Genomic DNA, 12,138 nt, shown 5'->3' on the forward strand with positions numbered 1-12,138 from the left:
CTTTAATAGCCAAGCAACTCAATGTCTGCCTCTTGGCCAGTATTTATGAAAGCAACAATCCTGGTGTGATTAATGGTTCTCAGAAGGGAATGGGTATAGTTTATTCAAAAGCCACATATCCCAAAGTGCTGAGAATATTCACTAATTGCCTCTGAATGAGCTGGCCCTGCACTCATAAAGATTCTAGACATTAGTAGGAGAGTAAATTTAAGTGTTCCTTGAGCCTGGTAGAGCCGGTTTGCTGAGCTGACAGGGCCTCTCACTGTGTGCAGAGGTTGGGGAAAGCCAACAGCCTCTACCATCCCACCTCCCATGCCCTCTGCCTCTTGTGAAACTTCGATTGCCAAGTCTTTGCCTGTCCTCCAGAATCTCGCCGTGTGGCATAAGAAAGACATGCACACGCATAAAGTTGAAGTAAGCATGCAGGGCGATCAGAAAGGGATGGGGGTATGAGGAATAGGTAGCGGAGATTAGAGACCTGTGAATTCTTTCAGATTTCCAAAGGGTTTCCCAAGACCTGTCAACCAATTTTTCTGAGATGAGCTAATGTAGAAGTCTCCTGAATCAACAAGGAACCCAAGTCTTCAGATAATGGCTGGTCTGTAAGTGATATCTTAAGGCCTTGATTGGAAGACAGACCATATATAGAAACAAGTCCTCAAGCCACTTAGGGCTACTCTAGGACCTCCTTGCGTTAATATCTTTAGTTGGATAGTATTTCAAAATGTGTCAGTTGTAGACCCTTTTGTGATTGATTTTGTTGCTGCTTGTTCAGGGCAAAATAAAAATTCAAGAAATTCTCCTAGCATGAAGAAATGTATTTAATGAGTTCCAGAACTTAAAACGGATTGCTCCAGCTCTTTTAACAGTCATCTGTATGCCATTTGACAATAGTTTATTAGGCAGGCATTTAATTAAAGGAAGTCTGTGGGCAAGATTCTTCCCCACATATGTGATTCATATTTGGGAATTTCTCACTGATTTATCTCACCAAATTGTGCCGCGTGGCCTGCATTTAAAATGTGAATAATTCCAATTTTATTCTCAAGAACTTCTTTGAAGAGTCAAGTCAAGCAATGTTTAAAAAAAAAAAAAACTAAATTACAGCATGAGCCTCTTAAAATTTCCACCAAGTATACAAAATCCAGTCTGCCCTCAATTGAATCAGAAACTCAACTTGCATTATTAGCCTTAGAATCATTTTGATTGTATTGCCAAGTAGTTTCTAAAAGAAGAAAAAATTCAAATAAAAATGAAACCGTCATCTTTAATTTTGTTAAAACTGCTAGGAATGTGCAAACAGCTCCCTTTTTCGTATCTATAATCAGTGTTCACATGCTTTTAATCAGCTTTTTCCACTAAAATGTTATCCCATATTCAACACAGACTGAGTTTGGTGCAGTTGTAGCCATTTGTGAGTAAGTGGTAGGCCCAACCTTAAATTAAGAAATTTGAGGCCCCCATCATTATTAGGTTTATTTTGAGTTTATTTGCTTCTATCTCAATCATTCTTCTTTGCCTGAACCCTTATTAGCCAGAATTTAAAGAGATCTCAGAGGTGCATTCCCAAGAAAGGCTATTTTTTTCTAAATCTTCTCCTTTGTAGTCTATAAACTTTGCTTTCTGATAGTGACCAGCTTAGCTACCTAAGGCTGGCCTTCCTCTAGTTTCATGGGATGAGTCTATTTCATTGCTGCAAATTTTTTACAAATCATACTGCAAAAGAGTCTTTCTGTGCAGTCCCTGCAATAGAGGAAGTTCCTTCATACATGAAAGAGGTGAACATTTCAAAATAATCCATTTGCAGGTACTTCTCTGATAAGGTTGACATTCAGCCGTGTTAGCCAAGTTCATAAGAACATATGGAAGGAAAGGTACTAGTGAATGAACTTCTACAAGCAGTAAGTGATTAAAGAAATTTACTCTGGCGACATTAAAGAATTTACTGGCACTGCTTTTTCCTTGTTAGTTTAATTCCATCTGTTTCTGGTTAGTTGAGTGAAATTCAATACAGGGAAATGGGGTCTCTAGTGTACACTTGTGCATACCTCTAACACCAGTTTCTGGTGTTTAAAATGAAGCCATGACTTTTAGATCAAAATAAGCATGTCATTTAATGTTAGCAGTTCTCTTTTTTATTAAAAAAAAATAATGGAAAGCAAAAAATTATCCATGTTGATTTGGCCTAACGTTGTAGCATCATCATAGATCAAAAGTGGCCTGGTTGCCACCTATTTCAATACATACTTGAGAAGAGCTATTTCTTGTTTCCTTGGGTTGTAACCTAGAGATATGCAGATATTTCTCCTATGAAGAAAGGTTGTAGATGCTGATTTGTGTGCCCTGTATATGTTTGGGAAGAGGTGGATAGAGTCTTATTTTGAAAAAAAGTTCTTCCTTCATAAAAATAAATAGCGTATCACTCCAGAAAACTGATGAAACCTCTAGCATGAGGAGCTTTCTTTTCTAGTGAAAGCAATTAAACACCTAGTGGAAGCTAGGAAAGAATTCGAAAATCTTTTCCTGAAAGCTTTAAAAATTGAATAAACTGATTTGTTCAGGGCCATTTCACTGTAGACTGAATGACGCAGACTTCACAGCTTAGCCTGGAAACAGCTTTCTGCATCTTCTTGGCCTCTGGCATTTGATTGTAACTTCGGTGGAAGGTAGCTCATTTGCGTCTTCCTGTGGGTTCTAGATCAAGTTACTCTGATATGTCTTGGGGTGGCTTTATATTGACCTGGGATATCTGATCTACAGGTGTGGTCGAGAGCTGGTATAAAAGGTTAACCACGAGACTAATGGTGTTAATGCAGTCATGGGATGGTACTGAAGATACTCGAGCTTGCTCCTGAGACCAAGTGCAACAATGTCAGAATATTGAAGAGTGCTTAAAAATCAGTGCAAAAGGCAACATAAACCAGGGGCACTAAGGAAGAACTGTGCGTGTGTGTGTGTGTGTGCGCGCGCGTATATGTGTGGTAAAAAGCATGGAGCAGTGATTACCTGTACTTTTGAATCAGAGGTGGAAGTGGTATTAGGGAGTTTGAAGGCCATGTTTCTGCTTTATCACAAATTTGGGTTCTTAACTGACTTTCAGCTAGGAAACAAGGCTCATTTTGGAGCCCACCATGTTGTGGTGATGGACCTGTCATTGCTCATGGATGAGCTTTCTGGCTTATGAAACTGAGCTAACAACTACTTGGGGGGTGAGGCGATGGGGCTCAAAGTTCCTGTGTAGGAAATGTCATTTGTCATTCTGCCTGCAGTGGTATATAGAAAGACCAAAAATAGGTTTTCCTTAGTCCAGAACACCTGCTGCTCTCTCCACACGCATCTGCATGGCCGATGGGTTCAGTCCCTTACAATTCCCCCTTTCTGCCTGGAAAGTTGCTATGAAAACCTGACTAACCAAATCTCACAAGCTTGGCCTGTATTATTAATCCAATTTTCTGTGTTTTCTCTGTGTGTATATTTAATACTATAGATAAAACATTTTATTAAAAATTTAATACACCAAATTAATTTTAAAATAGAAAAGGCTGGGGACTTCATTCTCATTTTTGTCATTTGTTTAATAAATTTAAGACATTTTCTGTTGTTCCATTGTATGCACTGTTTTGTCAGCATGTACCTATCTAAAATAGGCTTTTTTTTTTTTTTTCAACGTTCTGTCTATATCCTCAAAGCATGGTACACTTTCCGTTCCCTGCATTGTTGGAGCACTGTCTGATGTCTTTTTTTTTTTTTTCACTGCTGAATATCAAATTGTATTTGGAATACATGTTTCCTCTGGAGTACAGTGATCCTGTTCGCTAACCAGCAAGCTTTAACATGGAGGCATCTGGAGTGGTCATGCTGGGTGGTACCATATTTTACTAAGAGTGGGAAATAGAAGGTGAATAGATGACTTGACTCTTCTGATTTCATCTTCTAACAAGCCTGAATTTTGTGCTGTGGGTGCATAGGGGTGGGTGGGGGTGTTTGGAAGTGAGCAGAATCACTGTAGTTGGGAGAGAGGGCTCATGGAAACAGAGAGCATCTGTGGCAGTAGCTTATGAGGGGACAGCTAACCAAAGGATCAGCTTCACATTTTGAATGGGAACATCTATTCAAATGGAAATAGGAAACTCCATAGTTCATATTTAAGAGAATTTAGTTGTGTTTGTTCTGTTGGGGGTGGAGGTAGGCGGGAATGTAGAAAAGACCCCACGTAGCTCAGCCCAGTTTGGTTCTCATGCCAATAAGCCGTTTGGGGTTTTGATATGTACCCAAAATGTAGGCTCTCACAGGTGCTGTCTGGTTTCATCTCTCTCTGGCCTAAGAGTGCAGTATCTCAATAAAGCATGGATTTATACCACTGGGAAGATTGCTGACTTCTCCAATAACAGTGAGCTTGGTGACTCTCTAAGCATGGAAGGCCAAACTCCTGTAACAGTGTGTGCATGGTATTAATATTTCTTGTTAATCTAAACTGAAGAGGTTTTTACTTGTCCTAACAGGTATCTTGCTGTAAAAACTCAATTGTAACTGTTCTTTCCCACTGATGGCTGAAGCTTTGTCCTGAATACAAGATGGTATTTTTCATTGGTATGAAGCACCATGTTCCCCAACCCAAACACTGCGGCCACCACTGCCACCACCACCATGTTCAAACAAAGAATTCTCCTTTATTTTTTCCTCATAAGTAAGGACAAGCTAGTGCATTCGCTATCATTTTTCTATTAGTAGCAGATCTCTCTCTATTTTTCCAAAAGTTGCTGCATTGCCATTGATTTTCTGAATTGCTTGATGATGAACGGCAAAGTTTATGTTTAGCTGCTTGTAAAACTTTTCTTAAAGGAACTTGGTCTAAGAAGCATGTATACATTCCCCTCAACAACCTAAGTTATCAGGAAGAGGACAGCACCACTATGATTGGTAATCCTATAACCTGCTCTTTCTTGGGGAACCTTAGAATTTCAATAAAACTTCTTCAACTCTTTTCTCACATTCCATTGGGGTGCGGCCCAGCTTAGTTATCCGACTAGAGTGAATCCTGCGGGTTCTAGATACTACCCCATTATTTACCACAATACTGACATTTTTGATAACTGGCTTTTAAATATAGTCTCTAGAGAGAGTTCATGGTGTTTTCTTTTAAAGAGAGATTTTGGATTTTAAAAAGAGCCTTTTAAAAAATAGACAAAAACTTATACCTGCACTGTTTCCTATATGTGTCTTTGGAGCATATTCTGGGTACATAGAGATAACCCCCCCACTGTGTTTTAGGACCAAGTAACAGGAGACAAATCATGATAGATGAGTGGCATCTAAAAGCTTGCCAAATGAATAACTTTATTTGGGGGAATATTGAAGAACCAGCATAGATACTTTTTTTAAGAATTGTACTTTTTAAAATTTTCAAGAGAACTTGAGAAAGCAATCTGTCTCCTTTTCAAATATTTAAATATTGTTTAACAAATCTGTGGGTTACTATTTTTTTAAATTATTGTCAGGTTTTCTAGTTTTCTCCTTAACAGAAAGAATAACAGTTATGCAAGTAATAAATGGAGATTGCCAATTTATTGGCCATTTAAAACACTAAATAGGTATAATTATTAGAAAATTCTCTTTTCTCATGTATGAGTTTCTTAAGACTTTAATACAATTAGAGGTGGTGGATGGTTACTAGGCAGCTTGTGCCTCATTCCAAAAGGCAAACATAGGGAGGGAGTTTGGCTTGCTGATCATAAACTGTGTCCCCACTGTTTATGTACCTCTGATGAAGAGCTGGTCAAGAGATGCTACAGCCTGGGTAGTGCTGCAAATTCAGCTTCCTCAGAGCAGTCAAGGAGAGAAGAATTATGACTGCGTTTTACATTTAAGTGATAGAGAAGCAAAGCCAGCTTCTGGGCTGGGTGATAAATTGAAATCCGTAAATACAGCAGTACTAATTTGAAGTTCCGTTATTGTTTGTGCCATGAGAATGTGTATATTTAAAAGGATTTTAAAAAGCAATTACCAGAAATGCCTCCCTTGAGAATAGTATTAGTGAAGCATTTCTAGTCCGTGGAGATGACAGAAACTCAGCCCTTTTGATACAGATTAATGGCTAGGGGGTGGGGTAGGGTTAGAGATGAAGGATTTGAGATATATTAACTGAAAATAATAACTGAATGCCTAGAAAAAAGTCAATTTCTGGAAAAAGGAAAAATAATTTTTAAAAAGATGACTTTCAGAGTGTAACTGATCTTTTTCTGATCTCTTCAAATTTCTTTTCACCTATTGTCTTAATGTCCAGGTGCTTTCTCAAAGGATACCCCCACCCCAAATTATTTACTTAGAGACCCTTACTAAAAGAATTTTTTTTGTTGTCAATTTGTCACAGGAAAAAAAATGATAAAAACAAAATACCCAGGTATTAATAGGTTCATCGAATAGCAATGAATGAAATTCACAATTTCTTCTCATCACCTGGGGCTCTGCCTTCAAAGCAGGTGACAGGCTGCATGGTTTGAACAGGCTTTTAAGGGTGCGTAAATCAGGCAGACTCATTCTATCTAACACGACTGTCTGCTTTTTTTTTTTTTTTGTAAAATGGACTACTTCAGTGAAAATTGGTTACACGTAGTTCTAATAACTAACTTTAGACATTGACTCTGTAAGAAGGTCACTCTTCACTCTTGTCTGAAGGTTGGCCTTACATGGACACTAGTTTGTACAGACTGTTGTCATATACTGGCTCAAAGTCAAAAGAGAATTTTAATTACTCATTAAGCTGCCAAATTCTACTAATTACCCTAGTCAGCATACTTCATTGATTGCTGAATGGTAAATGAGCTACATACTTTTATTTGGACCACATCACCTATAAATTTTCAAAGCCTTGGGTAGTTTCTCTTACAAGGGGACAAGTGGGGTGGAGATGGCTGTTCTTCATGGATGCAGCTCAAATTAGCAAAATCAAACTCCAGAGTTTGGACCTTTTCCTTCCTTTTGAAATGCTGATTTCTAGAATAGGCTGCTTGGTGTTTAATGATTTATCGGTCTTCCAGTTTCAATATACTGATCACCCTGCCTTACTTAGGCCCCATGAGTAGACAGACATAAAGCCAGCTGAAATGGCACCCCAGAAATGGAAATGGGCCACCCCGATTTGGTCATCCTTCAAGGCTGTGTAAGCACACGTAAAGCCTGTGGTTACCCATATCATTAGGCTGTCTTTAGGCTACAGCAGGCTTTTACCCAACAACCTGTGCCTGAGTGTGGGCTCTTCCCTACACTACCTAGGAACACAGGCTGTCATAAAGTTTACTTTTAGTGTCCCATTTTCTGAATACTGCCTCTAATGTGATCCAGTGGGGATTCTCCTAGATCACTCTCTTCTTTGAAACATGTCTTGCCTTTTTGGCAGGGTGGCATCTCTCCTGGAACCCTACTCTGTTCGCTCATTCTTTCTACCTGCTCGGTCCATTAAATAGAAGTGTCCCCAGGGGGAGTGCACCAGGCAACCGCTTTTGACCTTTGGAGAGTGCCAGTGGTTGTACTTGAGTGTGTTCCCCCTTATAATGCGGCAGTTGTTTATCTGCTGCTGGATGCTGTCCAGGGCCTGATGGGTACTGTTCCCCCACCACACCTCCCCCCTTCTTTCAAGCTAGCCTTCTAACTGCTTTTTATTCTTGGCTCCAACTCTTTCAATGATGAGACGAATGCTCTTTCTGTTCCACATCACTGCAAATTCAAGGCCCAGCATGTTATGTTCTCACATAACTGTCTCACCTGATCTCACACACAGTGTGAGAACTGAAGGTAAGCCCCAAATTTTGCTAGATAATGGTGGACAAATAAAAAGTGACTCTCAGACAGCAACTCACAAATGCATGAAATGTTTTGATCTCCAGACAGACTGCCAGAATTTCTCTTTTCTAATTCCTATTTGTAGTGATAACATTTTTCTTTTTGTGATTTTTTTTTTAAAGAATAGTGTAGTACTTTGAAATAATTGCAGTTCTAATTGTTGTCACTATTTCTATTTTACAAGTTCCAGTTCTTTCAAATTATTGTATTCAGTTGTGCACTAGTGTCAATAAAATTGACATTTGTGAAGCAATTTCTGGCTTTTTTCTCCGGGTTTCACTGGGTCTGGTGGTGTGTGGGGTGATTGGGTCTTTTCTAACACTAAGACTTCGTTTCAATGACTGTATGGTAAAATGCAAGGATTTAAATGGAGGGGTTTTTACAGTGTGAACTTCTTGAATTTGCCTTTTCCTCACATTTCCTAATCTTATTCTTCAAGAATCATTGTACTGCCCAATAGTCAGTGGGCAGGATGTATGCTTTTTGTTGTTGTTCTGGGTGTGGTGGCTTTTCACCTGTGTGTTGGTGATGCAGCTAGCTGATCAGCATGGGGCTGGATTGGGGCTGGTGGTGGTTTTTCCATGTTTCATTCATACTGGGATCAAGTTCACTACCCAACTTCACTCTATGTTGTCCTGTCTTATAATTTCAAAATGGATACGAATGAATCAGAGGGAGAGGATAGATGTAAAGAAAATGGGTGTACATCTGGAAAACTGCACTTCACCTTTCTCTCCGAGATACTTGATGGTGTATGGAGTAGCAACAAGCTGAAACTGTATAATGGAAAAATGGAGAAAGCATTTACGTTGTCTTTCCTTATAATGGTAACGGACAGGACTGCAAGCTACTTTAACTTTCATACTTGTTCTAGCAAATCTGCATTAGAATTTTACAGGCGTTAGGTAAAAGCACTTAGGTTAGAGGTATATTTAAAACATCCCATTTAATTTCCATGGGTTAAAGTATTGATATTTGCAAAATTCTGTCGGCAGAGAGTTTCATGTACACATCACCTCCTTTGGCTGACTCATGGGTAATTATACACTTTCATATTACTTAATATGGTACTCTTTTCAGAGGAATAATTAATTACCTGTCACTTTTTGACTCATAAAGGGGACTTGGGATAATGTAATGACCTCCAGCTTTGCATTTTTAAATGATCACCTTTGCATGTAAATGTGATGCTAGTGTTTCTGTCCCAAACAGTGAGAGAGACATGGAGTGACATCACCAGGTATAACAAGCTTGCTTCTGTTCTTCGTAGAGGGGGGAGTTAGCTGCTTTCCCTTTCTTTAGCTGTGGCCCATTGTTATGAGATGTAGTCTGTCCTCGGTGCACAGTCGTTTAGTTTCCTATTAGTATAGCTCTATTTTCTAGTTATTTTCCATGTCTCCTTATGATATAGACACTGTGTCTTTCTCAAGTAATCTTAGAAACTAAGGCAGTAGTTAGGAGATGAAGATTCTTTTGGGGGATACACTGTGCTTTTAAACTATTATAATTATTCTCTCAGCAGAGTTCCCTGCCTTATCATTAATTACATAACTGAGGCTCCATTGAATTATTCATACTATGGTATCTTCAGTATTAAAGTGGCTGCAATTAAAAAAAAAAAGAAAGAAAGAAAAATATAATGAAGATCGTTAAGTTTGCCATGTGGTAGTCAGGTTCTAAAGATTTGAAAAGATGAAAATTGTAAGTAGAAATCAGGTCCCAGAGAAATTACTTTTTTTTTTCTTTAATACTTCTCATCCCCAAACAGGCTCCCTGACTGGTAGCCCTCACCTTTCAGAGTTGTCCATCAACTCGCAGGGAGGAGCTGTGCCTGCCAGCGTGATCTTGTCCCCCAACTTGAGTCCTGACACGAAGCAAGCTTCTCCCTTGGTCAGCCCGCTGCTGAACGATCAGCCGTGCCCACGGACCGACGACGAGGAGGAGGGCCGGAGAAAGGTGTGGGGACTCGTGCACACGAGTGTGTTATTCTTTTTTGTATTGTCATGTACATAACAAAATTTGCTCTCTTAACCATTTTTAAGCATGCCGTGTAGTGACTACATTTACAGTGTTATATGACTGTCATCACTGTTCATTTCCAGACCTTTGTCATCATTCCAAACTGAAATTCTGTATCAGTTAAACACTAATATTCCATTCCCCCTCCTTCCAGCCCCTGGCACCCACCACTCTTTCTGTCTCTATGAATCTGACTACTCTAAGAATATCATATAAATGAAATCTTATAGTATTTGTCCCTTTGAGATTGGCTTAATTCACTCAGCAGCGTGTCCTCGAGGTTCATCCCTGTTGTAGCACATAGGAGAATTACCTCCCTTTTTAAGGCTAAACAATATTCCATTGTATAGATGTGCCACATTGTGTTTATCCTTCCATCCATTGATGGACAGTTGGGTTGTTTCCTCCTCTTGGGTATTACAAATAGTGCAAGTATCTGAGTCTCTGCTCTCAGTGGTTCCGTGTATATCCCCAGAGGCAGAATCAGGTGGACTCTAGTGGGAAGCAAGCAAGATAGATAGCACCAAGGGATTTTCTTCTATTTAAAGAGAAAGCAGAACCAATAGCTGGCCTGCTCTAGAGTCGTGCTGCCTGCCCACCGAACTGATGAACTTCAGAGAATGGAGTCACAGTGGTGTCGCTACCTGCTTTCACCTTTGTCCCTTTATCTCAGCCACACCTGTATTCCCACGAACAATGTAGCTTCCGTTTCCTGAACACCAACACCACCAGCCCAGGCAACCAGGGCAAAGGCCCCAGTGGTTTTGTTTCATTTATTTCCTGGCAGACTGCATCGCTTCTATATTTTACTAATTCAATTTTCAGATGCCCAGTTTTGAATGAAAAGTCCTCAGTGGTAGCTATACTCATTCAAAGCCTTTCACTGAGGGCAATATTCACATGGAAGGAAAGACTCCTAGACTATTTTTTCATCATGGAACTCTATTCTTTTGTCTTAGTTCCTATCACTCAAAAAGTAGAATAAATAAGTTTATTTAGCTTTGATGCCAGTTAACAAAAGATCATAAGTAAGCAATGTACCTCTTTATGCAGGACTTTCTTATAATCAGGACGTAGAGACTTGCACTGAAAACTTATTGTGTCTTGTTTCTTTTTATGGGTTTTGCAGAGATTCCCAACTGACAAAGCGTACTTCATTGCTAAAGAAGTATCCACCACTGAGAGAACATATCTGAAGGATCTGGAAGTCATCACTTCGGTATGTGTAGCATTTCCCCTAAAGCATTAAATTACATAATTTATCTCAGCTAATACTCAGCTTTAGGATAGAAGCTGGATCTAATTAAATGTTGGATTCTCTGACTCCAATTAAAAGGCATTTAGTTCTGGGTTAGAGAAATTAAGACAGTAATAGTATATTCAGAATGAGCTCTATAAAAATGGAAATTTTTTTTTTTTTTTTTTACATGTGAGAGCATTTCTTGTTTTTTTTGAGGGCATTTCTAAAGTGGAAAAAGTTTAAACATTTTACTGTCTGAGGGCAACGATGCAGAACATTTCTTGTTTTGCCCATTGTCAAACGTAGCTACTTATTTTTGCTCGAAGGAAACCTCAGAGGAATAGAAGCTCCATTTTATCTTTGATAATAATTTGAGCCATGTCAGCAAAATCTGCCCAAAGACTGCCTTTTATTATTTTAATCAGTTCTGTTCAGCCTTAGAAACAATTTCAAAGCATTGCAGAGATCTTTATGACCCCTGGATTGTGGAAAAGAACTAGCCCATTGGAGGTCAGTGGAATCAGTGGGATTGTGCGCCTCCAGGGCCTCGCGCATGGGGCCTGGCACTGGGCCGGAGCTCAGCTCACATCCTGGGACCTAGCCCTGCCTCACCTTCGCAAGATGAAAGACATTGTGTGAAGGCAGCGGCTTTATCTCTCTGGTTGGATGACCTTTGTGCTCAGCATTTTAACAAAGAAGCAGAGAGAGAAGTTAGTAAAAGACTGAGGACTGAAACGGGGTGGGGGCGGTATTCAGGGGCATAAATCAGCGATTCCCCAGGGAGCTGGCTAGAGTGGAGGTTTTGATTTGAGGAGCTGCCCATTTCAGAGATTTGTCCTGGCTTCAGCAGTTTTTTGGTAATTAATCTCGGAAGCAATAATAAATAGATGGCTGCTTCTCACCCTTTTTAGTGGAAGAAGGGACAAGCAGTCAGGCCTGGAAGCCCCTGATGCTCCCAAAATGCTGCAAACCCAGTAGTAAAGCCCTTTGTCCCCCGGGCACCATCTGCTGCAGCATTATTTCTAAATAGCAAACACTCA

The 12,138-nt window shown here is 39.7% G+C and overlaps 1 protein-coding gene across 3 annotated transcripts in view; it reads left to right on the forward strand.

Moving 5' to 3' along the window:
- The window catches only part of FARP1 (FERM, ARH/RhoGEF and pleckstrin domain protein 1), a 268,128-nt gene that overhangs the window by 216,147 nt on the left and 39,843 nt on the right, over positions 1 to 12,138 (forward strand). For all 3 annotated transcript variants that reach the window (XM_039849165.1, XM_039849167.1, XM_039849166.1), the window contains 2 exons: positions 9,608 to 9,795; positions 10,988 to 11,077. In XM_039849165.1, the coding sequence (XP_039705099.1) occupies positions 9,608 to 9,795; positions 10,988 to 11,077 (278 nt within the window). The remainder of the gene's footprint in view (positions 1 to 9,607; positions 9,796 to 10,987; positions 11,078 to 12,138) is intronic.

Source organism: Pteropus medius, unplaced genomic scaffold (genome assembly GCF_902729225.1).
Source record: "Pteropus medius unplaced genomic scaffold, Ma_sr-lr_union100, whole genome shotgun sequence".
NCBI classification, from domain to species: Eukaryota; Metazoa; Chordata; class Mammalia; order Chiroptera; family Pteropodidae; genus Pteropus; species Pteropus medius.